The 27853-nt window shown below is 41.1% G+C and overlaps 1 protein-coding gene across 4 annotated transcripts; it reads left to right on the forward strand.

The window, feature by feature from the left end:
* On the forward strand, positions 1 to 27853 carry neurl1b (neuralized E3 ubiquitin protein ligase 1B). Of its 4 annotated transcripts, none has more exons than XM_076891902.1 (6): positions 1 to 183; positions 20476 to 20720; positions 20814 to 21147; positions 22803 to 23543; positions 26450 to 26575; positions 26966 to 27853. In XM_076891902.1, the coding sequence occupies exons 1-6, from the start codon at positions 87 to 89 to the stop codon at positions 27211 to 27213; spliced, it is 1791 nt and encodes a 596-aa protein (XP_076748017.1). In that variant the 5' UTR covers positions 1 to 86; the 3' UTR covers positions 27214 to 27853. The 4 variants fall into 4 exon arrangements, with proteins under 4 accessions (XP_076748017.1, XP_004541075.1, XP_014267543.1 ...); XM_004541018.2 differs by having other exon boundaries at positions 6 to 183; positions 20473 to 20720; XM_014412057.2 differs by lacking the exon at positions 1 to 183 and adding an exon at positions 16485 to 16750 and having other exon boundaries at positions 20473 to 20720.

Raw genomic sequence — 27853 nt, forward strand, 5'->3', positions numbered from 1 at the left:
CTATCCCGCCAGTCTGCAGAGACTGTACACGACAAGAGAAGCTCTGTAGTGATAAATGTGAAGTGTTGTTTTCTGGGGGAGACAACATGGGAAATAACCACTCTTCAAACTTGAGCATTCCCTCTGGCTTGTTTGGTTTGCCCCTCTCCAGCAGAGAAAAGAAGCTGAGCTGCAGCACAGAGGGTAAGCCTTACACTTTATTTCTCTGTGTGTATCATTTCAATCTGTTAAATCTTAGTTAAAAAAACAAAACAAAAACAAAAAACATCTGTGGCTGCTCCCTTAGCCATGAGTAGGGGCGTTTTCAGGATTTTTGGAATGGGGTGTCACAGGGGAGATCAAGAGCACAGCAGAGGTACTGCAAAGGAATTTGATGTAGAAACTGGCTTAAAAAGACATGACTTACAGACTCATCTATGGCTCTGGTTCTTGTTACAGAACCAGGACAAAGTGGTTATTATGTGACAATGTGATGATTATTATTAGTACTGCCAAAGTGTGGGCCAGTGCCCCCTGGTGGGTTGTGAGGGTACTGCAGGTGGGCAACAGTAGTAACAAAAATTCAGTTTGAAGTTACTGACAAGTTTGTACAGTTGCATATTTATATACATTTATTTATATAAAAAAGTAAATTTAAACCCATAATAGGAGGAAGTAAGGTTGTGATAGTACTCTGACCTAAATTTACTGAACCATAATGAAGTTTGTGTCCCAGTGTAAGGTGGGTCACACGTTGGCCTTATCTGTTTGTGTATGACTGGATAGCATTAAAAATTTGCATTCAAAAACCTGTTGTTTTATATGTATATTCAACAAAAATTTCAAGGAAATGTATCACTTTCTCTTGAATTTTGATTAGAGTTTTTAGGTGGGCCTAAAAACTAGTACTCCTTATGTTGAATGACTTTTCATAATCTTATTCATGATATAACTGGATCGTTATTATTGCTGTTATTATATAATTGTTGTAGCTTTAGCTATAATAATACAATTACTTTACAAAATAATAGGCAACTAAAATGTTAAACTAAACAATATTGAGTACAATGAGTAAAAACTGCATCTGAAATATAATGGAGTAAAAGCAGAAAGCAGAATAACATGGAACTACTTAGTTAAAGTAGAAGAATATTCAACCTGAATAAATGCACTCAGTTACATCCCTACTAGCCCTATCCATGTGCTCATCTAATGGTGTTTAATTGTAAGATATAATAGCAGTACTTTAGATATAAGTAGTGCTTTAGTTCATATATCATATCTTTAGTGGGGGGCATCAATTATGGGTTAGGTGGCACTGGTCCTCCCCACGCCTCTCTTTTGGACATGCCTCTGTTCACCAGCATGTTTTGATTTGGCAGGTCTTTAGACCACATGACCTTCCTGACACAACCATTTGTGTCTCCTACTGGGATCGTACTAGGAATGTTTCATGTGTTAGGTGAATGTATAAGCCACCGTACAATGGAGCCTTAATGAATGCAGGGTTATTCATAGCACCACACGCAATTGTCCCACAATAATATGAATTCCAGTCATGTTTTCTGGCTCTTTTTCATATACTTTTAACATTAAACTTTGTACTTTCACATAAAACAAAAAAACAACACATTTTGTAGCTGAAACCCTTCTCCAGTGTCATCACGTTTTCCCCACACCCTAATCAAACTAAACTTCTGTATTTGCTTTTTCAGACAGACAGGAAATGCCTGTTGCTCATATTGTTGCTATATTGAGGTCCATGTGGGCTGAGAGAGGTTAAAAGAGGCCACTTCATAGCTTCCCCAACACCCCCGAGGGGCTGATGAGAAACACACAAAAAAGCTTGTGAGAACAGACAAGGAAGTGACTGGTGGAGAACTAATGTAATCTCGAAGCAAGGAAAATATACAAACTGACTGTGTTTTCAAATTTTTGGTCCCACTATTGTTTCTTTCTTTTTCCTGTATTTATTTATGCCTCTATACATCTACACAGTTTTTTTATTTATTTTATTTTCAATAGACATTGGCATCTTTTTTCTCTTTAATCACGTACATATAAACATTCTGTACTTGCTATGATCGCAGAGGAATGCGTTTTAGAAATGCGCATATGCGCCGCTAGGTGGTGCCATTGTATCATATTGATATCGCTCTATGGAGGGACCCTATTAGAGGGATCAGCACTTCAGGATTGAACTGGCAAGTCGAAGTATGACTTCATTGGACTTTTGTGGACAAGCTGAACTACATCTTTCATCGGAGTCTTTCCCTGGATTAAGTCGCAGCACTGGACAGAAACACTTGTTTCTATTTAAGCATCCATTGTTCATTCTGTGAAGCAGCTGCATGCTTATTCTGCAATGAAGTGCAAGTAGATCCTTATGTCTTTTTGCTTCAGGCAACAAATGTGACTGTCTAGTGACCGCTCATTGGGTTTTTCCTATATTTAAAAGCTTCACAGAACAAGAGGGTTTCTCTTTATAGGACTAATGGTACTTTTAAAGCATATAAAATCAGCAGAAGACCTGATAGCATCTGCCAGGCTGGTGTTTCAAATTACAATGAGGCGGAGGAGAGAAGTGGTTGTAGAAAAAAAAGAGCAGAATTTGATTTGTTGTCTTCAGATCTCATGCATGTTTAGGTTGCATGCTGTATGTGTTACAGATTGCCTGCATTTTATATGAATATCAAAATAAGAATGTCCTTTGTGTGAACTTGTTCATTTCCCTCATTCATAACAAAGCTCTTGGGTGGCAAAGAGGGATTCAGTTAAACATTAAGCAGCGCTGACTTTATTTATGACCACTCGGCTGTGCGTGCGCCTGTGACAGAGAGAGGCAAAAGAAGAAAGAATATGAAAGACATTATCATTTCGGCAGTAATATTCGGTGCATATATATCACCTATTAATCATCTTCATTGATGGGAAGTCACGCTGTAAGCAGTCGCCATACATTTTTAATACTGATTTCAATTTTATAAATAGGTCCAGTCAGTTGGTTAAAGCTAATCCGTTTGCGGCTGTTCAGAGCAGTTCCCGGCTCTCATGCTGTGTGGTCTGTTTTCTGTTAAAACACTGGCAACAAACCCCAGATCTCCCTCATCGCAGCCTCAGCTTCCTCCTCCAAAGGTCAAATTCAATTATCTTTCCACTTTATTTTGCTCCTTGTCTTGTCTCTTCACTTCCAAACAGGGGAGAAGGTTTGACTACCTTCTGAACCGTGTGCTGGGATGGCTCCATAAATCTTGGGGTGAAAGCCTAATTTCAAGTACTGCGTTAAAGGGCCTACACTGTAGAAGGGGTTTGCATTTATACTTGCACGCTTATGAGTCAAGGTGTTGGCAAAACGTAAAAAATGATTGAGTCTAAACTTGGATTGTGAGAGCTGCAGAAAGGAGAAAAACATCATAGATCTGCTTTTTTTGCAAAGCGCTACACAACAATGCACCAACATGGATGCATACCTCGTCGAGGCGGAGTCCAAGCAGACTTAAAAAAAAGTATAATAAGGATTGCTTGTCCTTGATGTCCACAGCTGTCTGCCCACCAGCACGCTATAATTCTGCCTTTCACCCTGAAGTATGCATTTGTTGTTGGTGCATTGTGGTGTAATGTCTCATGGATGAGTCTTGGCAGTCACAAAAACATCAACAGGACTTGAGCCTCACTTTCACACTGTGATGATGGACTCTATGTCTCTCTATGACCTAAGTGTAACACTGCATAATACGTGGAAGTGCCTGAAAATGCTATCATACAGACAAAAGGATTTTGTTGTGCAACTTGTAGGCTAGCCTTGGAAAAGGGCTGGTACTGTGGATCTCTGTCTTATCAATAAAACATAGAGAAAAGCAGAAGAAGCTGCACTCTAATTGATAACAGACACACAGTAATTATGTCTCTTGTTGTTGCTAATCCCCTGGGATATTAGATATACTTTAGGAAAGGAAGTTCTCATATTTACAAGCTCCAAAAATAGCCCTGTCATCCAGCACTCTCAGTATATCAGTGTCCTGTCTGAAGCAGGGGCCCTGCAGAAGTTTCCCACACGTGTCACATGAACGATGTCATGACGAGAGAGCGAGGGAGAGAAAAAGAGGGTCATGGAGTAGGAAAGGAAAGAGGGGTTGCTTTAAGGAGAGATAAGAAAAATAACAAGTCCAAAAAAGCCCACCAAATGATGCTAGAAGGGGAGGGGGGTTACGATAAAGGGTGTGGCTGGTGATTGACCCATTGGCTGCAGAGAGAGAACAGGAAAAGGGGAACAGATGGGCGGAAGCACTCAGCAGTGTAGAAGTGTTATAGGGGAACAGAGCGTCTGTGAAATTGACTCGGTTTTCCTGCTTCAAATAAAAGTTTACGCATTGGGGTTTTCTGGCACCCACAACTTCGTCTTTCCTCTCCTGGATAAAATAAGAACAAATTCCAGAGCTGCAGTCTTTACCTGTTACTGGGCCCTGTTGTTTACCTGAAAATTTTAACTGCATACTGTACATTGTAACATCTCACAAGGTCCTCGACATGATATCCTCTTACAGAGTTCCCGCTGGTGCGTGCCTTTCCACGGCAGTTGTCTTTGATGTCCGACATGCAGTTTGTCTTTGGAGTTGGGCTTGCGGATAGCAGCTTGTGTCCAGTTCAGCACATTCCAGCTTTGCTAGATTTTTATGACAGTTGAATTAACAGCTACATTTGAATGTCAGATGCTGGCCACCTTTATATGATTTAGAGAAAAGAAAATCGAAAATATTTTGTACAGGGGAAAAAAAATCAACATGTTAGTCATGAAATCTACAAAAACACAAGATATGAGTAGCTAAATTGTATATATCAAGATTTCATCAGTTTCTCCAAATATTTTTGTTCAAAACCATGAGTTTACTTTGAATAAATCAAAGCGGTCCTTTGCTTTCACTCTGAAGTTTAGAAAGTTCATCATTCATCTGTCTTATTTTGCGATTAGAAACAAACAAAAAAGTAATTCTCACAAAAAAAAATAATCATTCTTGCACTTCTATGTGAGAAAGGTGTTTATTTTGGCATTGAAGTCTGATTGGGTCAACCAAAACAAGATGATCTGAATCGCAGGAAAACTTTGGCTGCCTATTTGTCTTAGCGTCATGTTTGAACTACAGTCACAGTTTTGCAAATCTGTCGAGGAGCAATGTTTCACCACATACATCGTTTATTTTTCTTCTGCTTTGTCTGGAGAGACAGTGATAAGATGCAGATACCCGGCTAGCCAGTATAATTTTCTGTCTTCATATTTCCTGAAAAATTCTCTCTGTTTGTAGAGTATCAAATATATAGTTGTAAGAGAAACCTCTGTATAAACACCTGAATCACATAACAAGAGGGGTGCCATGATTTTTGTGTCATTTGCTGACTGATTTGATCATTTTTTATGGACTCACCATCACTGATCTGTTATGCTGTGCATCTCACTCGTTGATCTTGAAGTTATATCTCAAGCAGCAGGAAAGAAAACAGCCTAAATGTGCTCAGTGAAGTGCATCCGTCCCAAACAGCATGGTCGCTAGCAGAAGAGTCAGTACGCACACCTTAGCTTCAAGCTGCACCATGGGAACTAGGGATGGATGAAAGCTGTTTCCCTGGAGACCTGGACAATACGGGACCTGCTCTGTAATTAGCTACACCCACCCGAGTCAGCAGCGAGGCAGGGAGCATGCCTCAGCTCAAGATGTTTCTCTGACTACATGTTGCTGCTTTGTTTTAAAATAGTGGGGGGGAAAAAAACATGCAACGAGGCAATAGGGTAAAAGACAAGGACATAGCAGCAGGAAAGGAAGCAAAATGGGCAGCTAAGATTACAGGTAAAATATATAAAAATGTACTAAAATTGTTACTTTTATTGAAAGCAGAATGATGTGATTCTCCGTTGGACTTTAAACAAAGACTTGTCATGGACTGTATATAGACGTTAAACACAGCAACTGCAATGTGACCAAATGGTTGCAATGTCGTAGTTTGAAGACTTTATCATGAGTCATTTGAAGACTGTCAATATTTTGTTGTTATAGAGCCAAATGTGACCATATTTGGACAGGAATGTGGACTTCTAAGTTATTTGCTCTTTAATGCTAGCAAAAGTATTAGCCTGATAGCATTAGCCTCACATAGACAAAGAGATGTGCTAGATAAGTAACATACAAGTAAAATGAAAATAAAATTGGACTCTCTGTTCATCTTATCAGATGATTCCTTTAAATCATGCTTTGGTCTTGTAACTGTAAGCATGTTTATTTATACTTTATGGAGATTGACTCAGTTTTGGAGTAAGCCTCAAGTGGCAATTTCAGGAACTGCAATTTTTGGCACTGGTTTCCAGTTTTCCTCACCAGAGGTCTCTGCTTGATGCTGCCATCCGCTAAACATTTTAATGATATTAAATTTGCTAATTAAACTTTACCGTTAAAGTAAAGATGTGCTAGTTGGCATGATATGTGTTATAAGACAAACTCGAGCCTCTTCATTTAAGGGTCAGTGAGCAGAGCTGCGGGCCTTCAAACTGGCCTAGATACCAAAAAGAACAGCACGTTATTACTGAACCTCTGGTGCTGCTAGTGGCTTGAATTTCTTTTATGACAGTTGACACAAGTGACTCATGCACCCAGAACTAGGGAAGGAGAGGCCTGACTTATGTGCCCCCTGGAGTTTCATTTATATGTCCTTCATGGTGCACAGTCCAGTGGAGAACAAAAACTGCTTTGTGTTAGAGCCTCTGTTTTAGTTTGCTCAGATGTTTTTGATCGGGGGATAATTTTTTTTGGGAAGTGGTTAGAATACACAAACTGTGGTGAAATCACAAAAATAATAGGCATCTATCATCAGCCATAAGGTGAACCCAGAGGGAGTTTTACTATTTTGATAACATTTAAAGCTCAGGCGCCGATAAATTAGGCATTGACCGGAGCAACAAAGTAGCTTCTACGACTTTTGACATGTGCAGAACACTGTATTTTTTCTGCCTTGTATGGGAAATTTTCAGCAGAACAGTCCTGCGTATCACTCCTAACCCCCAAGAGAGGGCCAGAGAAGGGGCAATTAGTAGAAAAACAGGAAAGCTAGAGTTACAGGGAGGTTACCCTACATGCAGCTTATGTCTGTCATACTGTCTCTGGCTACAAACTGCAGAGCAATGGAAAGAGATGAGTGCTGAATGGAAATATGCATTTATGTAATGCAGTAGCTGTCTGCTCCTCCATATGCCCCTCTCCTTTTGGACTGTGAGACAAATCAGGTGGACCTTAATGGTCAAAGAAACGCAATTCCAGTAAGCTGAGATGCAGTGCCAAATGTCAATAAAAAAAGAATGCAGTGATTTCCAAGGGAAAAAAAACATAAGCCCACTTTTAAAATTCACAATAAAACACTTATAAAATGTTTAAACTTAGAACAGTTACTATTTTAAGAAAACAACAAGGTCATTTTCTATTCATGGCAGCAATATGTCTCAAACAAGTTGGGAGAGGGCCATGTTTACAACTGTATAGGATCTCCTCTTCTTTTAATAACTGTCTGTCATCTGGGAAGTGAGGAGATCAGCTGCTCGACTTTTGTGAGAGGAATGTTGTCCCATTCTTGTCTAACATAGGATTCTAGCTGCTCGCTGCTCCTGGGTCTTGTTGGTCGTATTTTTTGTTTCATGATGGGTCAAATGTTTTCAGCTGGTGAAAGGTCTGGACTGTTGGCAGGCCACTTCAGTACCCGGACTCTTCTACTACAAAGCCATGCTGTTGGAATAGGGGCAGTGTGAGGTTTGGCATTGTCTTGCTGAAATATGTAAGGACTTCCCTGAAAAAGATGGAAGCATATGTTGCTCTATGACTTGTACTTGTGCCTTTCAGCATTGATGGTGCCTTTCCAGATGTGCCAGCTGCCAATTCCATAGGCACTGATTTCCCTTTATAGCAGAGATACAGGCGTTTGAACTGAGCACTGATAACAACAATTTCAAATTCGAGTCTTCTAACCACGGATCGGTTTTCCAGTTTGCCTCAGTCCATTTTAACTTCGTTTACGTACGGCTTCGTATGTATTTCTTTGCATTGCCTGGAAAACTGGGTTCACAGGCAGTGACTTCCATGACGGAGTGCTTTCATCGCTTTTTTCAATGCAGTGCCATCTGAGGTCCCGAAGATCACGGGCACCCAGTACCGATTTTCAGTCTTGTCCATTCCGCACAGAGATTTCTCCAGATTTTCTGAATCTTTTGAAGATATTTGACAATACACGATGAAATATTCTTTGCAATTTTATGTTCTGGGACATTATTCTGAAACTGTTGGACATTTTGTTCTTTGCAAATTGGTGAACATCTGCACATCTGCCTCACTAACACTCTTTTTTAATACCTAATTGTGTCACTGACCTGTTGCCAATTAACCTAATTAGTTGTAAAAATGTTCTCCAGCTGTTTGTTTTTAGTACCACTTACTTTTACAGCCTTTCGTTGCCTTGTCCCAAGTTTTCTGAGACGTGTTGCTGGCATCAGATTCTACCAGACATGAAATTTTTCTTATTTTTCTTAAAACGAAATAGCATAGCAGTTTATTAATCCCACCGGGGGTAAATTGTTTTGTTGCAGGCATAAAAATGTAAACACAAAAGATAGAAAATGCAGACTCATAAGTCCAACTAAGGCACTCAAAGCATAGTTTTAGATTAGATATTCCAAAGTTAAAGAATACAATGTACAACAGTATAAACAAGATAATGTAAGTGAAAATAGTCCAGCCACAGTTTGGACGTAGCTTCTGGTGAATGTCCTCCTGTGGCTGTCCAGCGTGAGATGTTCCAGTATCGACAGTAACCTCTACCAGAGAGTCAGACTTCACAGCCACAACGTTACTGGCCTTGCAGATCAGTTTATTGAGTCTGTTGATATGCACTACTGTCAATCTGCTGCCCCAGCGCACCAAAGCACATAGGATGGCACTGGACACCACAAGAAATCCTGAGCAGATGGCAAAGGACCTCAGTCGTCTCAGAAAGTAGAGGCAGCTTTGGCCTTTCTTGTAGAGACTCCATGGATGGATATAGGGGTCACTGGTGCTCTGGTCGACCTCATGTCCACAACCTTAGCCCCTTCATCTTTTTATCAGTTTTAACATTTGATATCTTTTCTATTTTCTGTTATGAATAAATTGAGAGTTTATGAGGTTTGCAGATCATTGCATTCTGTTTTTATTTGCGTCTTACCCAGTATCCCACCATTTTCAGGATTGGGTTTGACGGCTGCTGGCTGTTGTTCCTGTGTCTTTTGTTTTGTTTTTGACTTCATAGAAACTTTTTTTCTCGAACTGAGAGCTTAGCCAGGTTTGTTGCTGAACCTGGGCTTAGATCTCATGTACACTGTGACCGACATGGTAATAATAGCAAAAGTATTTTGTGTCATAACCTCAGGGTCTGCCCTCGGTCATCGAGCCCTTTGTGGTCAAGGTTACTGGGGGAGCGGTTTGCAAACAAATGAAAGGAAATATCCAGCTCTAACTGTAACACACAAGCCTGTATGTCTCCTATAAAGTCCACATTATTCTGTCATGTCATTTAAAGCTTACCAGCACACTTCAATGCTTCACAAACTGAACGCTCCACTTTTCAGGAACATTAACTTTAATAAAATGCTGCTCCGGCTTTAGCGAGACATTATATTACGTGATGAACACATGAAAGGGAAACTACATAAAGGCATGGATTAAAATGGCAAAATGGTTGTAGCTGAAAAGTCCCTAAACTTGGCTGCTCAGCAGTTTAGTTCCCCTCAAACCACTTGAGTTTCTCTAATGAGATTGTGAATTCTTTTCCGCTGAATAGTTGAGAGTGAATCAATTTAGAGGTTCGAATTTGGGACCCGGAAGGCAAATTCTGACAAGCCTTAAATTGCTTGGGAGGTAGTTTGCTTTTGAACGGTGTCATAAACTCTAATGATGTTAAGAGGCTTAATTGGAATTTTCTTAAATATAGCTTTGTTGTTTAATACAGACCACAAGAATTCACTGCCTCACTTTTGTAGCCCTCACAGGATTAATGTGAATATGGCACGGGACTTTACACAACTGCGGTGCAGCAGTGGAAGGCTGCGGGTTGACAACATCTACCCGGCCTTTCAAAATATGATCCCTTAAAAATATATTTACACTGCGGTGAGACCGGGTTGGTTATAAACGCACATATTTACACAGACCTCTGTTTATTGGGGCATTATTTACTTTTAATCTTCACGAGATCCCCTTTTATTTTTCACCGTTCTTCAATGATGATTAAAAATATATGGCTTTAGCTCGTAAATTTTAGTGCTCGACAAAAACATCTCTTTCTGGAGCATGCCTGACAGACTGTGTGGAGTGAGCCTGTGGCTGTTTGTGTGGAGTCATGTTAAAGATGACAAAGACCTTGACCCGGGCATCAATAAGCCTTCCTATTCCTCTTTAGACTGGAGACCAGTCTGAGATCCGATGAGCCCTCTGACAACTGTAGTTTTCCACTACATCAAATAAGCTACAGTCTAGTAGATTAAAAGATGAATGCATAAGGAACACATTAAGATTATATGTCTACGCAACACAGTGTGTGTGCTTTTGAAGACTTCTCCAACTTATACCATAATGGAAATTTTTTGTAAGGGTATGAATTTCGCATTAGGCAATACCTTAATTCGACCACCGTCTTGAGCCACACCTGAATCTGAAGACAGTGTGCGAGAGGCTAGAAGACGTTCTCGGCCAAGAGTATTTCCTGCATCTCCTCTGGTGGTGCATCCGCTCCTCATCCCAGAGAACATCGAGACAATAGAACAGATGGAGGAAGAAGACTGTCTGTGCATCTGGTTAAATGCATTGAAAGGACATTTTTAGCAAGCCTCCCACTGACAGTGAGGCCTGAAACAACATGGAGGAGCCATGACACAGCTTCATGTTTCACTACCAGAAATTACAATTTAGTAAGATGTAGCAAATTTTTGTGCATCTAAAATGCTGAATAACATCAGATTTTGTTTTTCTCTCAGTGCCGCCTTGCTTCTGCTTCCATTGTCAGAGTAGCAGAGGTCATTTAAAGCTAGGGCCTGACATGTTACATAATGTCATGATTTAGACTCCCTCAATGGAAATTGAATCAGGAAATCCCCCCCATACCACAGTTACTATGTCCTTTACCATTATTAACATTACTGTGTCATCCACTCTTCGCTTCCAGCTGTGGATTTCAGCCATGTGTAGCCCACCTTTCAAGATTTGCATTCCTTTAACTGTCATCTTTCACCCTTTTCTTCATATATATGTATAATTAGGTTTTAGTTTTTTTAAATTATGTATAGATAACATCATTTTTAAAAAGCTCAGATTGTCAAACGACTGCATTACACTGCATCATCTTCTCAATTTACACCACTCGTCAGTGATTCACTACCAGTGGTGTTTTTAATTTACTGAAATGTGAAATTGCAAAAGTGAAACCAAGCATTTTGTCTTCTTGAAACTACCACAGCATTCAGTCCTATGATCTGAGGATTTTGCAAATTAAAACAGTCTGTGAGGGCACCAAGCACATGGCAAGAACTCCTCCTAAAATGGCTCCAATTAAAGGCAAATGCTGCACAGTTGCTTTGATTTATAAAACAAAACAAAAAACTGTATCTTTCTTTTTTTTTAAACGTTGAGTGTTTCATCATCTACGTGAGAGGCTTTTTACTGACACAATGGCCTTGGCAATAGTTGAACTCTTACTGCGTTTTTTGAAAAGCAGGTGCTTGACTCCAGTGGCCCGTTAAGAGTCGACCTAATGAAAAGACAGGAGGACACATTGGAAACAGATGTGAATGCACCGTAGTAGAAAACAGTGCACAAAAACAAAAAAGGTGACCAGAAAAACATTGTTGTATGAATGCGGCTTATTGTGCTGGCCCATGTGTGTTTGATGGAGATGGTTGTGTTCACATTGAAGGTGGGTATGACTCACTTCATCCATTAGATCAGTGGCTGGGGTTTGGACAGCAGCCCTCCCCCTGATACTGAGACCACCACACACAAACCTTCCCAAACAGCCATCTGCTCAGCATTTCTACACATGCCTTTGAATCTTTAAAGAGATTTAAAATACTGCAAACGTAACACTTTGCTGTCCAAGGACCAGTCACTGCGCTGCTCTGCATGGCAGCAGTCGCGCTGCCGCGGGCCAAGTTTCCTTGGGCAAACGAGGCATGTCTGCCCTCCTCCTCTGGAAACAACTTGATTCGCTGTAGGAGCCATTGATATCACTGCATTACACATGCTTAATATCCCAAAGGGGGACCGTATGCATTATTATGTATTTTAGAGCACACCGTTGCTCTAAAGATGCAGCTTTTCCTCTGGACTGTATGTCGCTTCAGCTGGCTTTGCTGGTGTTTTCCGCTCTGGATTAATCCACGTTCGCACCTCGCACTCACTAATCACACCAAAATCTCAAAAGCTTGCCAGTGTACATGGCTCCTTAGTGCCACAGGAAAGTGTAAATTGAAAGTCAGAGCTTAAAATAAATTTGATGTGAAACAGCACATCACCTCCCCCCAGTTAAAGCACTTCTGTTTGATGGGCCAAATTGTGGTTTATGCCAGGTGTGCGTGATTAAGGTTAGACAGTGGTCTTTGAGTTAATAGGGAAATGAACAACAGTCTTACGTGTTAATATCTGATGTTCGGTTAATGCCACCTCAGTTCCTTCTTTGCCCCATGTTATAATTATTACACCCCTTAGAGGACTTTGTCACTTATAGTTAAACCAAACCATTTCCAAATGCAATAGTGCTGTTTTGTCAAATTCTAACACTGTTACCAAGGAGAATGTGATTTATGCCCCTTTTGGGACCACAGTTTTTTCACTACATTGATTTGGTTTAGATTATTTTTTTTAGCTCTTTAACAAAAATATGTTGCTTCATTGATTTTAGAAGCCACATCTTTTTTTTTTTAGAATTAGGAGAAGGTCATAGTTTAGTTAGAGTGTAACTGGTACACTAAAAACTACACTGTGGGAATACACAGTGTGTTTACTCGTATGCAAAATCAAGTAATATGTATATCGCTAAATACAAATACACCACTCGGGCATAAAATTATGACATCCCGCCTGATATGGTCCTGGTCTCACTTTTGATTTACCGCCCTGACCCATTGAGACATGAACTCCACTAGACTCCTGAAGGTGTGCTGGGGTATCTGTCACCAACATGTTAGCAATAGATCCTGCAAGTCCTGCAACTTGCGAGGTTGGGCCTCCGTTGATTGGACTTGTTTGTCATCCTAGAGAGATGAAGGATTGGATTGAGATCTGGGGAATTTGGAGAACAATTCAGCACCTCAAACTCATCCCTGTGCTTTTCGAACCTTTGCTGAACCATTTCTGCTGAAAGAGGCCACAGCCATCCATGAAAGGGTGTACATGGTCTGAAACAATGATTAGGTACATAGTATATAAGTGTAGCAGCACGAGGTGGGAATAAAGTAAATACTCTTCACAGTTTAAAAGACAACGCCACCCTGGGAATTTCACCCAGAAGAATACTGGAAGTAATACTGATCACCAAGAAGGCACTTAGGTTTGTTATACTCAGCACAGAGACGAGGTTCGATGATAAAAACAGTTTGACAATTTATTAATAAGCAGCATGCATATGGCCGCTGTCCACGCTGACTTCCACTTTAAAAGGCTGGCAGCAGCAGGAAAAGAAACCTCGCGACAGGAACAGACAGTAAAAGCAAAGCAGCAGCACTTCAGTTAGCTTAGCGTTCTGTAAAACTAAGGCCCACACTTCCTGCAAAGCATAGTAAGTATTTACTATAAAAGAACAATAAAAGGCAGAGATCGTAACAAAACTGAGTAAACAGCGTCACGAATCATGAGCAGAGTGGCTCATAGGAGGCTTCTACAGCTACGACCTAAAAACAATACCTGTTTACCACCAAGTAAGGTAATGTACGCACTACAATGACAAAACACCTTCCAGCCGCGATGGAGGCTTCAGAAGGGTAACCCGCAAATGATCTCTGCAACACCAAGGGAAGTCAGGTGACCAAAAAGGAGATCACAGGTAAGCGATCCAGGAACGCTCAAATGGCCGCTATTTATAGTAGCGCCCCCCTAATGCGTCAGGCCGAAAGTGGGTTGAACCGAGAAATAACATTCATCCTGCCACATGACATAAGTAACATCCACATGGATGGCAGGACCCAAGGCATCACACTGCCTCTGCTGGCTTGTCTTCTTCCCATAATGCATCCTGGTGCCAGGTGTTCCCCAGGTAAGTACAAACACCCATCCATCCACATGATGTAAAAGAAACAGTCATCCATCAGACCAGGCCACCTTCGATTGCTCCACGGTCCAATTATGATGCTCACATGCATCATAATTGGATGGAGATCAGCATGGGAACCCTGACTGGTCTGCAGCTAACTAATTTACATCCTTATATTATGCCTCATTGGTGTATATGACATTGAGAAGGGGCATGTGACAAGTTAAAACAGTGACCTGATGGCTCTGTTATACTCTGGGAAGCAGTTTGCTGATATGCTTTGGGTCCATTTCTCAGTTATTCAGTGGCTAATTATCCAGTGCCAGTGGTCTCTTTGAGGATGACAATGCTTCCATTAAAAGGACACGAGGAGTCGCTGCATGACTTAATGAGCATTAAAGTTATGTAAATTATCTCTTATGGCCTTCAAAATTACCAGATGTCAACCCAAAATTGGACACCTGTGGCAGATTTTAGACTGATGTGTCAGATGACGTTCTCATCCAAACACCAAATGAGGAAATATCTTTTGCAAGAGCGGTGTTTAATCCCTCCAGTTGAGAGTCGGTGCCAAGGCTCATTGAAGTTATCCTGGCAGGATGTGGTGGCTCAGCACCTACTAAGACACTTTGTTGTTTTTTCCCTGTAATTTATCATCCATTTGTATTAGGGCCCTGTGTGGAAAGATTGATGATGTAATTTTTTAGGAAGGCAGTTTCTAGAAAGTGTATTTCCCCAAGTATCGCACAGTGGATATTTGTGCAGATGCCCCACTGTTTCTGCAATGATTGTGCAAAAAACGATCCTAAAAAGTACAGTTCTTTTTCTTTGGAGCAAAGTGAGCCTAGTAATCATGATGGTTTCATTAACACCCTGTAGTCTGCACTCACACAGTACATCAAGCATCAGGGGGAAGTAGCAGCACTTGTTCCTGCAGCTCTGTTGTGTTTACAGTTAAACTTGATTGCAGAACTCATTGCAGCCTCATATTCACTTCCTTTGTTAATCCCTTTGCAGTAGCAACTCTTTTTTTGGAGGCAAGGGTGAGGGCAGGGGGAATTTCACTTCTGCTTCGCTTCACCCCCTACACCATTCACCAAGGCGCTTATAAGGAGCCACCATATCCTGCTAAAACAAACAGCATTGAGGAGCAAGAAACAAACGCTTTTGTCTTTGAGTTATATTTAGTTACAGTCTGCCTTCACCCAAACACCATCTCACACAAGGCTTGCTTGCCCTCAGATTGAGTTAGATCAAATATGACCATGTTGTCATCTACCAGAAACCAGCGGCACTTCTCCCCCCCATCCCTTTGCAAATTGGCGGGTTGACTGTGCTGACAGTCAACCCGCACACACGAACCACCTAATTCTGCCATGCTTTCCAATTAGTCACTGCCATGATGGTGACGTCTAGGACGTATCATTTGCGAGCATAAATATTCATGCATTTCCATTTCTTCAAGAACAGATTCTGTTCATGATATTTGTCACACTGCTGCTGCTGCTGCTGCTGCTGCACCTCGGGCTTCTGTAATGCTCATGCTTTCCTAGCTCCCCCTTCACTGATGTTCTGATTCCTACAAGCCCTGCAGGCCATGGCTCCTCAGAGAGCAGTGCGGTCCAGAAGACAGGAAACAGCTTGAGAGAAGCACAGCAGTCAAGGCTGTGGGAGGACAGAGGATAGGGTGGGGAAAAAGGGGATTTCCTCATACAATGCTTGGACTTTTATCAAAAGTGTGGAATCCTTATCTGCCGTGCACTCTATGAGTGAGTGATAAAATCTGGGTCGCTCCCCTTGCCATTGGTGTGTATATTGCTTTAGGGTTCTGTGATTTACAGTTTTGCTATCTATCAATCTATCTGTTAACTTTATGTAGATTAATTCACCCCCACCCCCTGCCACTACTACCGCCACATCCGTTAAACAGCCATGATGGAGTCATTTTATTGTTGCCAAACTTTCCAGCATGCAGTTATTATATGCAAATATCTCAACAGACTCTCCTTTTGCATCTCTATCAAACATACTGTTTGTCTTAAAGGCTACACGCCCACGGGGCTTCATTATAGCGGTGATTAAATCACGATTAATTATTAAGAGGCTCTGAGATGTTTTTGAAGAGGTGGGGGTGGGGGGGGGGGGGGTGTCTATGCTCGCTGTGTCTTTAAAGTCGTGCAGAGGGGAGCCCGTACTAAAGAAAGGAGGGGGCTGCTGTGCGCCAGTTGGAGGTATCTGCCTGTCGCAGCGCTTGCTGTTGACATTAAGAAGAGCGTGTCGGTGGTCCAGCGGGGAGGTACAGAGCGATCGGAAGGCACTGATACTAAAGACTGAAGCAGGTCCAGGCAAATATTCAGCAGACCCGTGATACATGGATGGACAGAGAAGCACTGCAATCGGGATTAAGTTGTCAGCCGGCGCGAGAAATTTCTGGATATAATGGGAAATTCAACACCTAAACCTTTGATAGGTGAGGCTCATTACTGATTTATCATTAACGAGGCTGGTAATGTTTACACAAGATAGGGTGTCTGTGCGGAACGGTTTGATACCCAGTGATACACATGGCTTGTCCTACTTGTGTTCGCTCTGCGTACAGACGCGCTTCCCATCACGGGGGCGCAGAGCGTGATTCCCAGGGAGCGAGTCCAAGCGAGCGCTCCAGCAGCAGCAGCAGTCGCGTTTCTCCTCATAATCACTTTGAAAGCATCATTTACGAGGTTTATACAAAGGGATGTGGCCTCAAAATTTTGAGAGCATTAGCATCGAAAATAGTCAGAAAAGTGACTATTTAAGCTAATGCTGGGGATCTGATGCTTGGGCATTAATAAACTGTAGCTACATAAATAATATGGCAGTTATTTAGCTCATAAATAACTACAGAACATACAGTGAGGAAGTGGGTAACCTGCCCTCAGTTATATTTCTGTTTGCAAATTAGTTGAACATACAACACTTACATTAAATTGATTTAAATTTTAAGCATTTTATTTATTTATTTTCATTTTTTTAGTGTCATCATTGCTATGATAAACAAGGATTTAGCTTTTTCCCCCCCTTTTTACTTCCCGCTTCCTTTTTTTCTCTTTATGTGTGGCACTAACAGCAAATATCTGGCTGTTTATTTGCCTTAGATTCTGGTATGATTACAGACTAAAATCACCAAGGGCACGCACTACAAGGACACATCAAGAAGCAAAACAAGAAAAATCACCACAAACAGTAACTGAACAAATATGAAACTAGGCCACATTCTTAATATATGCAACTATATTTGCTGCTGATCGCTTCCAGTATCTCCGAGTATCAGAGGTGTTTTATGTAAAGTACAGTCTCAAGTGATTGCCAGTGATTTGCATGTGGGTTGATTGTCAGCCCCTAGTTTTTGAATAAAGCTGCTGTAATGAGCTCTCAGAATGCCTCCTTCTGAGCCACTTTATGGTGACACCTAGAGCACATTACTTGATAATCAGTTCCACATATCACTTTGATTTAATGTCTGTCACCCTCTCACGCCCCCAACAGACCCACTCACTGGCTAAACGATGTGGTTGCTGCCAGAGCAGCTGAAGTGGGGTTTGGCCTGAGAATGTTTAGTCATAGAAAAACAGGAGCATCCTGGATCCTATTAATGTTTTAATCAAATATCTGCATTTATGCAATCCATATCACAGAGTATATCTTCTCATCGCACAGAGTTATTTGGTTGGCTTTAGAGGTGATTACCAGGAAATTCCCTTAAAATCCATATTGTCTTGCTCACTGAATCATTTACAATGTGATGAACACATACGTCTGAGACATATGAGTGACTAAAGAGCCTGATTATCTCGTGGCCAAAGATAACTCTGATGAATGCACATAATCAAATTTACTATCAAAAAGCTCTCTTTGGCACAGCAGTTTGTCTTGTGAAGTCTTATGATTGCATTTATTTGCGCTTTTTTCTATTCATCAAGAGCAAGACAACGTTCCCATGCCCCAACTCTTCTCCAAAGCCAACTGATTCATGTACGGTAGCAGATACTGAATATGCTGTATGCAAGGAATTTGTCTGACGGCAATAACCTCCACCACCACATTAGCTGAACTAAAAAAAAAAAACAATTTCTGATCAGCTGCCTGGACTTTGTTCACTGTAAAATGGCTCCAGCTCAGATTAGATTGCACAGATTTTTGATTTTGAATCTTAATTTAAGCTTCTTTCCAGAAAGCTGCAGATGACTTAGAAATGAGTGACAGATTGAAGGAATAACCAGTGGACAGAATCAGTCAGAACAGGAAAGTGGATGGCATTTTTTAATGCGCTGGTCCAAAAGGTCCTATAGCTGTTCTCTTGGGTTTATTTCTGGCAGCTATGAAGGCCATAGAATACCTCGCAGTGACCCATTGTGCCTGTCTTCTAGAGGGACTGATGACCATTTTTAAAATATATTCCCCCACATGGTGTCGTGATTAGGACAGTGGACTGCGTTATTTAACATCCTGGTCCAAAAGGTCTTACAGCTGCTCAGTTGGGTTGAAATCTGGCGGCTATGAAGGCCATAGAATACCATGCACTGAGCCAATGACTCAAACACTGATCCAATGGCTCAAAACTATGACCTCATTCTCACACTAGCAAAGTAGTTTTGGTGTGGATTGTTTCAGATGGTAGGAATGAACAACTAGAGTGAATGCTCAGCAGAGGATTCGCTTGTTAAAAGATGTTTCAAAGATGACTCTGCCAAATGGTGGCAGGTTTACTAAATGGCATACGGACATTTTGAAAGATCACTGGGTACTTATTTTTCAGAAATAAGTACCCAGTGATCTCTGTGGCGCCAATGTAATGTGTATTCATGAGAGAAACCAGCTAGGGCTAACACAGACCTTGCTGTGAGCTGTCCCTTGCTGCATGACCTGTTGTGCTATGCCTTTCATCTAATAATGGCAAACAAGTGTCTATATCAGGCTTGGTCCTTTAACTGCAGACTCCCACTATGTCACTCTGTCAGCAAGGCAGATGAGCTGAAGGCCTATAGGCTAAGCCCCAACATAGTCTGGCCAACTCCATTTGACCAAAGTATATTTTACTCTTTCAAAAGCTAAATTCCTAGAGTGGAAAGGGAAGGGGCACCAGCACATCATTTGAGATGTTACAGATGTTCTTGCTGCTGCTTCATAGTTTAGAATATAATCAGTGATAATGTCTAATTTAGGAAATGTACTGTGGAACATTTCACTGAGTTATTGTCTTTTTCGCTGTGAATTTTAAACAAATGTAATCACTCTGCGGCCCCGGTGGAGTGTAGAAACCCAGCATCCCTTTGAAAATTGAATCTGAGCCAATCTATACCTTAAACAATAGTCTAAAGCTTTAATGCCATTTAATAGTTAACCCAAGCCCCCCCACCCCAGCTCTCTCTTGAGATACTTTATGGTTTGTCCTGTTTGATTCCTGAACATTGTTAATTTGTTTTGCTCATAAAGAAATTCCTTTCCCCAGAAGGGCATTGACTCCTATGAAGATGAGATCAAAGATTAAGCTTTTTTTATTTGGGTATTTCTATACTGACTAGGCACTGTGTGATTCATCCACCACTTCTGAAGATAACTGTGGAAGAATCAAATGCGTTATTCAGGGATTTTAGGCCACAGATGTGTGTACCTCATAAATAGGAGGAGATGTTAAAATGATTATTATTATTCTCTCTCTCTCTCTCTCTCTCTCTCTCTCTCTCTCTCTCTCTCTCTCTACATACATACAGATATATATATATATATATATATATATATATATATATATATATATATATATATATATATATATATATATATATATATATATATATATAGATATGTGTGTGTGTGTTTATGTTACTTTTAGCCAAGCCCACTACTTTTTATGTTTCCCGGTGTTGCGTGGACATGGTTTTGACTAAATTTACAGTATTTCATTTTGAGATATAAATACCCCTTACGGATGTGGTGAGATGACTGATTTGGGACAGTTTGCCTTTTTATACTGTAAATATGGACTACATGCTAAAAGAAACTCCTTGTTGGGAAGAGCAGAGTTTTAAAAAACTTATTATGGGGAATAAAGTATGCAACTTTGGGCTTACCTCTGACCTCTAAACCAGCTATATACATATAATTAGCAGGCTCTTTATTGCCTTTTTTCTCTATTGTACCTCTTTTCTCTACTAGTAGATACAACTCTGCAACCCCGCCCGGTGGCTACTCGGCAGTACTACACCCTGCCTAACAATGGGGCAGCTGTTGAGAGAAGAACGTCTGCTCCCCCAGTCAGTATCAACATGGAGTCACCTCGCTTTCACCCACATGCTAAAGGCAAGAACATCAGGCTGGATGGGCAGCTTCGGCGTGCCACCCGTAAGAACAGTTTCTGCAACGGCATCACTTTCAGCCATCGGCCTGTGCACCTTTATGAAAAGGTTTGTTTACTTTCCTTAATTAGTTTTGAGACTTTTTAAGGAGGTATTCATTTAAAGAATCAAAGTAAAAGGTTATTTCACTGTGTCATTCAGGTGCGTCTTCGCTTGACTGGTGTGCACACTGGATGGAGTGGAGCTTTACGTTTTGGTTTTACTAGCTTGGATCCCAGTGAATTAGCTGCTGCTGATATCCCCAAGTATGCTTGCCCAGACCTGGTGACTCGGCCCGGTTACTGGGCCAAGGCTCTGCCCGAGAGACTGGCCCTGAAGGACAACATTTTGGCTTTCTGGGCTGATCGCCATGGAAGAGTTTTCTATAGCATCAACGAAGGCGAGCCCATCCTCTTTCACTGTGGACTCAGCATCGGCTGTCCACTGTGGGCCATCATAGATATCTACGGCATCACTCAGGAGGTCACACTGCTTGGTAAGCATCTTCTTATGTTGTTGTATTCTCACCCTAATCAAATGCTTATGTTTTCTGTTGGGACTGCAGCTGAGTGAGGCGAGCCGCGAACTTTTTGGAAAAGGATGAAAATAACTTTACTCAGCTTCATCAGTCAGCTAGAACGCTTTAACTGCAGTGACATATTTTTATGGTTTTAACACATTCACAGCAAATTCAAGCAGCTTCTTGGGAGTTCTACAAAGCCCTGCAGCACCACAGGATGAGTTTGTAGGAGTAGTCAGTTTGTAGTGAGTAGTCGGTTCAGCCTGAGCACTTCAAACCACTCTTCTTCTCCTCCTTTCAAACTTTCTTACTATCAGTTTCCTGCACTTTATTACATTCTCCCTTGACTCTGCCATCATTCCCATCACCCTTTCCCCTGCGCTTCCCTCTCATATGTACTGGGTGTGTTTATCTTCAGTCTGACAGGAGCTCTGGCCTTGTTTGGTCAAGTCGGCAGATCCCAGGAGCTTTGGTAAGGGGCCAGTGTGCTCAACTGTTCCTGCATCACTAGAAATAGTAATAAAGGAATGCATCATAAGTCAAAGGAGGACTACTAGCGGCAGACTTGTTTATATCAGTCTCTAAAACAGACAATTTCAGCTGTGCTGTGGATTCTCTGCATGGACTGCGGCCGTTTAGAGAGCACACAATGGCAAAGAAAGGAAATGAAATAGGGAGGCAAATAAAATATTGAATGACACACGAGCTCAGGACCAACAGAGCTTATTTGTTCTGAGAGGGAAGGTTTATTTAACAGCACAACAAACATCATAACAAGAGCGGCGTATGAAGGGCTCTAAGCACAGATGCTTAGTCTAGCTCTCTTTGGAGTGTCCGTCAAGAGGATTTATCAGAAAGGATGTCAGCAAACTGTTGTTGCTTACTGTGTGAAAGTCATGTTTGATTTCTTATTTCAAAGCTGCTTGCTGTCAGCAACGGTAAGAATAAGCATTAAATACCAACACGGATAGACAGAAGTGCTTTTGCAGAAATGTCATAGATGCCAACATGTCTTTTTTTCTGTCTTTTTTTAACACAATGCTCAAGGCGAGAATTGCTTTGCACTGCTAAAAAATACAGGAAATCCTCAAAAACCTTAATGTACTACTTTTCATAGTTGTTTATTAATGAGCAATGTGTCTGAAACAGGTCCATTTATTTGTTATTATTTTTTGTTTGTTCTCTTTATAGCTAAAAAATACCAATTATAGCATGATTTCGAAATCTTAAATCTAATTATTTTCTGTTGTTTTATTTTGAAGCATTTATTGCTTGAAAGAAAACAACTGAAAAAGTCAAACTTGTATTAAGGGCCTTGTTACCATTGTTTTCCTATTAGAATTCCCACAGTATGTGATAATCAGATCAATTATTGGGTGCTTACCTCACCAAAAAAAAAAAAAAAAACAACAACTAAAAAAGCACATTGCAAAGACATCAAAGAGTCTGCAGCAACACAAATAGGATCCCAGGGCTTACTGCTTTCATGTCATAGTTTTACTATGAAAAGGCATTCCTAGAACAAAGAGAAAAGGAACACCAAGAAAGGAAGTGACCTGAGCTTATCTGGGAAGAATCATGTAATTCTATGTCCAAGTCACGTACTTGCTTTTCCATATTTTCCACCACAGACAGCACGTTTGCTGAGAGTGTGGGATCCAGCTGCCTGAGTGCGGCCCGTCTGAGTGCCTATCTCCCCCAGAGTAGCCACGACTCAGCCAATTACAGCAACAATCAGTTGGAAAACAACCAGGCGGCTGCTGCCAAGATGGCCAACCTCCAGCTCAATAACTACACTCAGCTCATCCCCTGCTGCTCCTCCACCTCTTCCTCCTCCACATCATCCTCATCTGCTTCCACTGGATTCATTGTCCCAAGGGTGGTCCGGGGTCTCTCTTCTCCTCTGGACAATGATTTGCACTTTCACCTCATCCGTGGCTCTGATGTAATACTCTCTGCAGACCGTTCAGCTGCTTGCATTCATTTTCTGGACAGCAGTCGGACTCTGGTGTTCACTGACAGGCCCTTTCACGTGGGTGAGACTTTGTACGTGGAGGTTGGCCACCTGGGCCTGCCATACTTTGGGGCGTTGTCATTTGGTTTAACATCCTGCGACCCAGCTAATCTACATGCTGGGGACCTTCCAGCAGACCCTGAAGTTCTTCTGGACCGCAAAGAGTATTGGGTGGTGCACCGGGTCTTCCCGATGCCTTGCTCTGGAGACGTGCTCAGCTTCAGTCTGCTGCCCAGTGGAGAGGTGCACCACGGGGTGAACGGAGTGGGACGTGGCAGGCTGATCTGTGTGGACTCCTCTCAGGTCCTGTGGGCCTTTTTCACCCTGCATGGGGCTGTTAACAGACTCAGGATACTTGGTACGTGTATTTAAAGCAGCACACAATCAATATCAAGAATCAAACCCCGATATTTATTATTCCTTTTTCACTGTAATTCCCAATGTCCTTGAATTTTATTAAGGTAATTAGTCCAATTAGATCAGAAGGAAAACCAGAAAGAAAAACAAAAAGTACTAAATAAAAAAGTTACAGGTCTTAGGTAATATCACTGCATTACATAAAACAGATTGCAGTGTTTCGTAATGTGCCTCAATTGATGTCACTTGAGTCAGTGTCATTCAAGGCTAAGGACTACTAGCATGCAGATGAAATAAATATCTAAGGGTAAGGAGTTTGAAAGAAGTTGCCAGACCTCTGTAGCTTACTCCTCATCTCTTTGAGGCTGCCAGTTTCAGACTACATTACCATAGACTGTAGGGACTTGCCCACCACAACTTTACCAGTTTGTTTGCCAGCATGCATTTGCAGCCCTGACTTTAGCAGTACCCAGGGTTAGACGAAATACATTATTTTAAGTTAGAAGTTATCAGCTAATATTAGCAAGCTTGGTGAGCAAGGTATACGTCTATGGTATCCATATGTCTATGGATCTTAACAACAGTCACCTTAAGGCACTATTGTAAGGTAAAGACCCTACAATATTAGAGGCAGAATTCTAATAATCAGTCGGCTGTTGGCAACAGTGGGAAGGAAAAAACTCTCTTTTGACAGGAAGAACCAAGCTTAGGCAGTGGCAGCTATCTGCCATGCCTCGTTGGGGTTGAGTTGAAAAAAAAAAAGACAGCATAGGGAGACAGGACTAAAAACACACTTTGGAGAGAGAAGACAAGATTTAATGACATACAGCACTGGTGTATAAACACATGGGAAGTGGAGGAGAATAGCTCCAACATCCTGAGCTTATAGCAGCATAACTAAGGGATGATTCAGAGTCACCTGATTCAGCCCAAACTCAAAGCTTTATTATAAACGAAAGCTTTAAGCCTAATCTTAAAACTGACTGTTGCCTGAGTCCAAATTAGGAGCTGGTACCACAGGACAGGGGCCTGATAGCTGAAAATACTTTTAGAAGCTCTAGGAACCATAAATAAGCCTTCCCTCTGAGAATGAACTGGTCTATTAGGGTATCATGAGGTCTTCAACATATGATGAGGCCTGATTTTTAAAAGTTTTGTATGTAAGGGGATGAGTTTTAACTTCAGTTCTCAGTTTAGCAAGCGAAGAGAAACCAATATTGGAGAAATATGATCTCTCTTATAATGAAATATAACAATTCAGCCTTGAAGTAATGAGTGCAAGAATTAGGTTTTTCAGCATCACTCTAAGAGACGGTGTTTCTAATTTTAGAGATATTGTGCATTTGAATGAAAGCAGTCATTTTATTTGTTTAATGCGCACGCAGAAGGACAAAGATGGACTTAATTTTGTCTGAATCTAGGAGAAGAAAATTACATGACATCCAGCCCTTTACGTATTTAAAATGCACCTGTTGATTAACTAATTTCTTTGATTCGTCATCTGACGTCACACATAAATAAAACCAGGTATCGTCCATTAAGCAAAGAAAATATATACCATATATTCTAATAATATTGCCTCAAGGAAGCACTCATAACATAAAAAGTAGTGGTCCCAGCACACAACCCTGTGGAACTCCATAATTACCTTTGAAGTCTTGTTCACATGCACAAATAACTCCACAGCTGGGCATATTGTCAGTGAGGAATTTGCATTAAAACTGTGTCACAAAACATCAACAGCAACTCCAAAAAATGGTTAAGGCCTCCATTTACAAGTGCAGTGTAGCAGATAGCCACCTGCTAAGCTTGTCAGTTTTATATTAGCTGCTACTAGCAAAAGACACATCTATTGTAATCAAAGACAAGAAGACTCTTTGGTACACTCTAGCTTTGAATTACTTTACCTAAGAATTTTTGGTCTGATTCTTTTATAAACTTGTTTACATTGTGTTTAAAAAAACTGCATTAAAGAGAAGGCACAAAAATAACTGAGATATCATGTGATCAAAATTCCTCTTGTTCAGTCATGACTGAGAAGTTGCCTGTTGTTTTCCCACTCAGTAAATAGGTTACGCCTTTAGCCTGGGCATGTGTCATTTCCCGTGTTTTGTTTTTTTGTAAGCGTATTCATTTGGCCTGAGTGGATTTCCAGCTAATCCCCCAACAGCATGCCCTTACTTGTTTCACTGACTCTCAATGTTTAAAGTTTAAAAAGGAAACAACTTTTAAAGTCACATGTCTCTTGAAACAAGCAGACTAATGAACAAATCCATGCAGAGAGGGAAGTGAATCTAAGTCTATAGTTCCTGCCCTATAATCTCCAAACAAAATGAGTGTGGGAGAGTAAAAAAAAACAAACTATGTGATACCTTCTTCTGTGCACAGTGATACTGTCTGTGGCATGCAGTTCTGTATATGTGGAGACAAGCTTATGTAATGTACAGAACAAGAGTGACATCAATCTTCATATTCATCTCTTTGACACAAAACAAATGAGCATATTTCCGTAAAATGTTTTGCTTTAGTACTAAAATAATGAAAGTCTATTCTACCCCCTACAATTCATTTTTTCCCAGGCTGAAGGAATTTGAAGGCATTTGAATAGTTTACGTCTATGTGAGCTTGTTCAGCCTTGAGCTGTGACCTCTCTTTCCTAGTCTCATTTTTAACGGTTTCTGATCCCCCGATTTTCTCCTAAAAGAAAAAGTAAAATCAGTCCACAAAGGACACGTGCATATCTAATCTGACTGGTTAGACATGGTCAGAATAAATCCCAAATCTCTAGTGTTACTGTCAAACATTTCAAGGGCACATTGCCCCAGAACATACCAGCTACACAGCTCACCTTTAAAAGCCACTACATTATATGGAGTTTGTTCATGTGTATTTATATTTGCGACACAGGAACATTGCAGTCCAGTCCTCCTTCTACATCCCCCACCACTTCACAGAGCAGCAGCCCAGATGACAGTGACTCAGACCTGGCATTCAGTGTCAACAGATCCTCCTCTGCCTCTGAATCCTCTCTGGGTAAGTTGCCAAATGTTGACAACATACCCAAGGCTACAATGTATATAGAAACCCTCTCAAGATCACTGTAATAAGGGTTTGTGTGGGTTCTTGTATTATGTATGACCAACAATCAGTTGATTAAGCCCCAGTAAACTCTGCTGCTGTATTAAGCATTGATAATTTAGCAAATATTTTGGTCTCAGATTAAGACTGGCTCATAAATTAAAAAGGCATGTAAAAGTAGACATAAAACTAACTCATTCACAAATGAATAAAAGTAGTAGTAGTGCTGATCTGAACCTGGAATTTTCTTCCTATAACAACATGACCTAAAGGTATCTGTCTGCATGCACCCATGTCTGCTCTTTTTTAAAATACCCACATATGTTTTCTTGCTTTTTTCTCCAGTGACGGCTCCCAGCTCGCCTCTCAGTCCTCCCACCTCTCCGGCTCTCACTGCCTCAGAACTGCCCTCTGCAGGAAAAAACGGAGAATGCACCGTTTGCTTTGACCAAGAGGTCGACACAGTTATCTACACCTGCGGACATATGTGCCTGTGCAACGACTGCGGGCTCAAGTTGAAAAGACAGATTAATGCCTGCTGTCCGATATGCCGGAGGCCTATCAAAGATGTTATCAAAACATATCGGCCGTGATGGCTCAAAAGTTCAAACAGGTGAGGTGACTTCCGCTGTGGGATACCACCTGTTGCTCCTTCTCAGGCTTTGCTGTACACGTGTACATGGATCTTGATCTCAACTGGAGATTAGCCACACTAGGACATAACTGTGCCTATCAGATTTTATATCTTGAGACAGACTGAACTGTGTTGAGGCTCATTTTTAATACACAGTATCCATACATGAGCACCTGGGTTCTGGCTATGAAAGAAGAGATGAAACCCGTGCTCCCGTTTTGTATTTCCCATGTGATGTCACATCTATTCGTTGAGCAGAAAAAGCCTCTCCTGAATTTCTCGTTTGTCATCGTCATCGTCCTAGAATTATGTGTGCTTTAGCAGAATATGCGGACCATCGTCTATGACTTCTAGTGCCTTAGATTTTTGTCACATAATGTGTCCAAGTAATTATACTAACAATCCTAGCCATATTTCCAATGTACAGTACTAAAAGTTTGTGGTGGGAAAGGGCACAGAATTTATGCAATAAAAGTTGTAGTAGTAGGTAGAAAGAAGGTTCTAGTATATATGAGTGTGTTGGATTTGAATGTTTGAAAAGTGTAATAGAAAGGACCCGGCTTTGCACAACGTGAGATTAATAAAATGATTTAAGTGTG

The sequence above is a fragment of the Maylandia zebra genome, linkage group LG2 (assembly GCF_041146795.1).
Source record: "Maylandia zebra isolate NMK-2024a linkage group LG2, Mzebra_GT3a, whole genome shotgun sequence".
NCBI classification, from domain to species: Eukaryota; Metazoa; Chordata; class Actinopteri; order Cichliformes; family Cichlidae; genus Maylandia; species Maylandia zebra.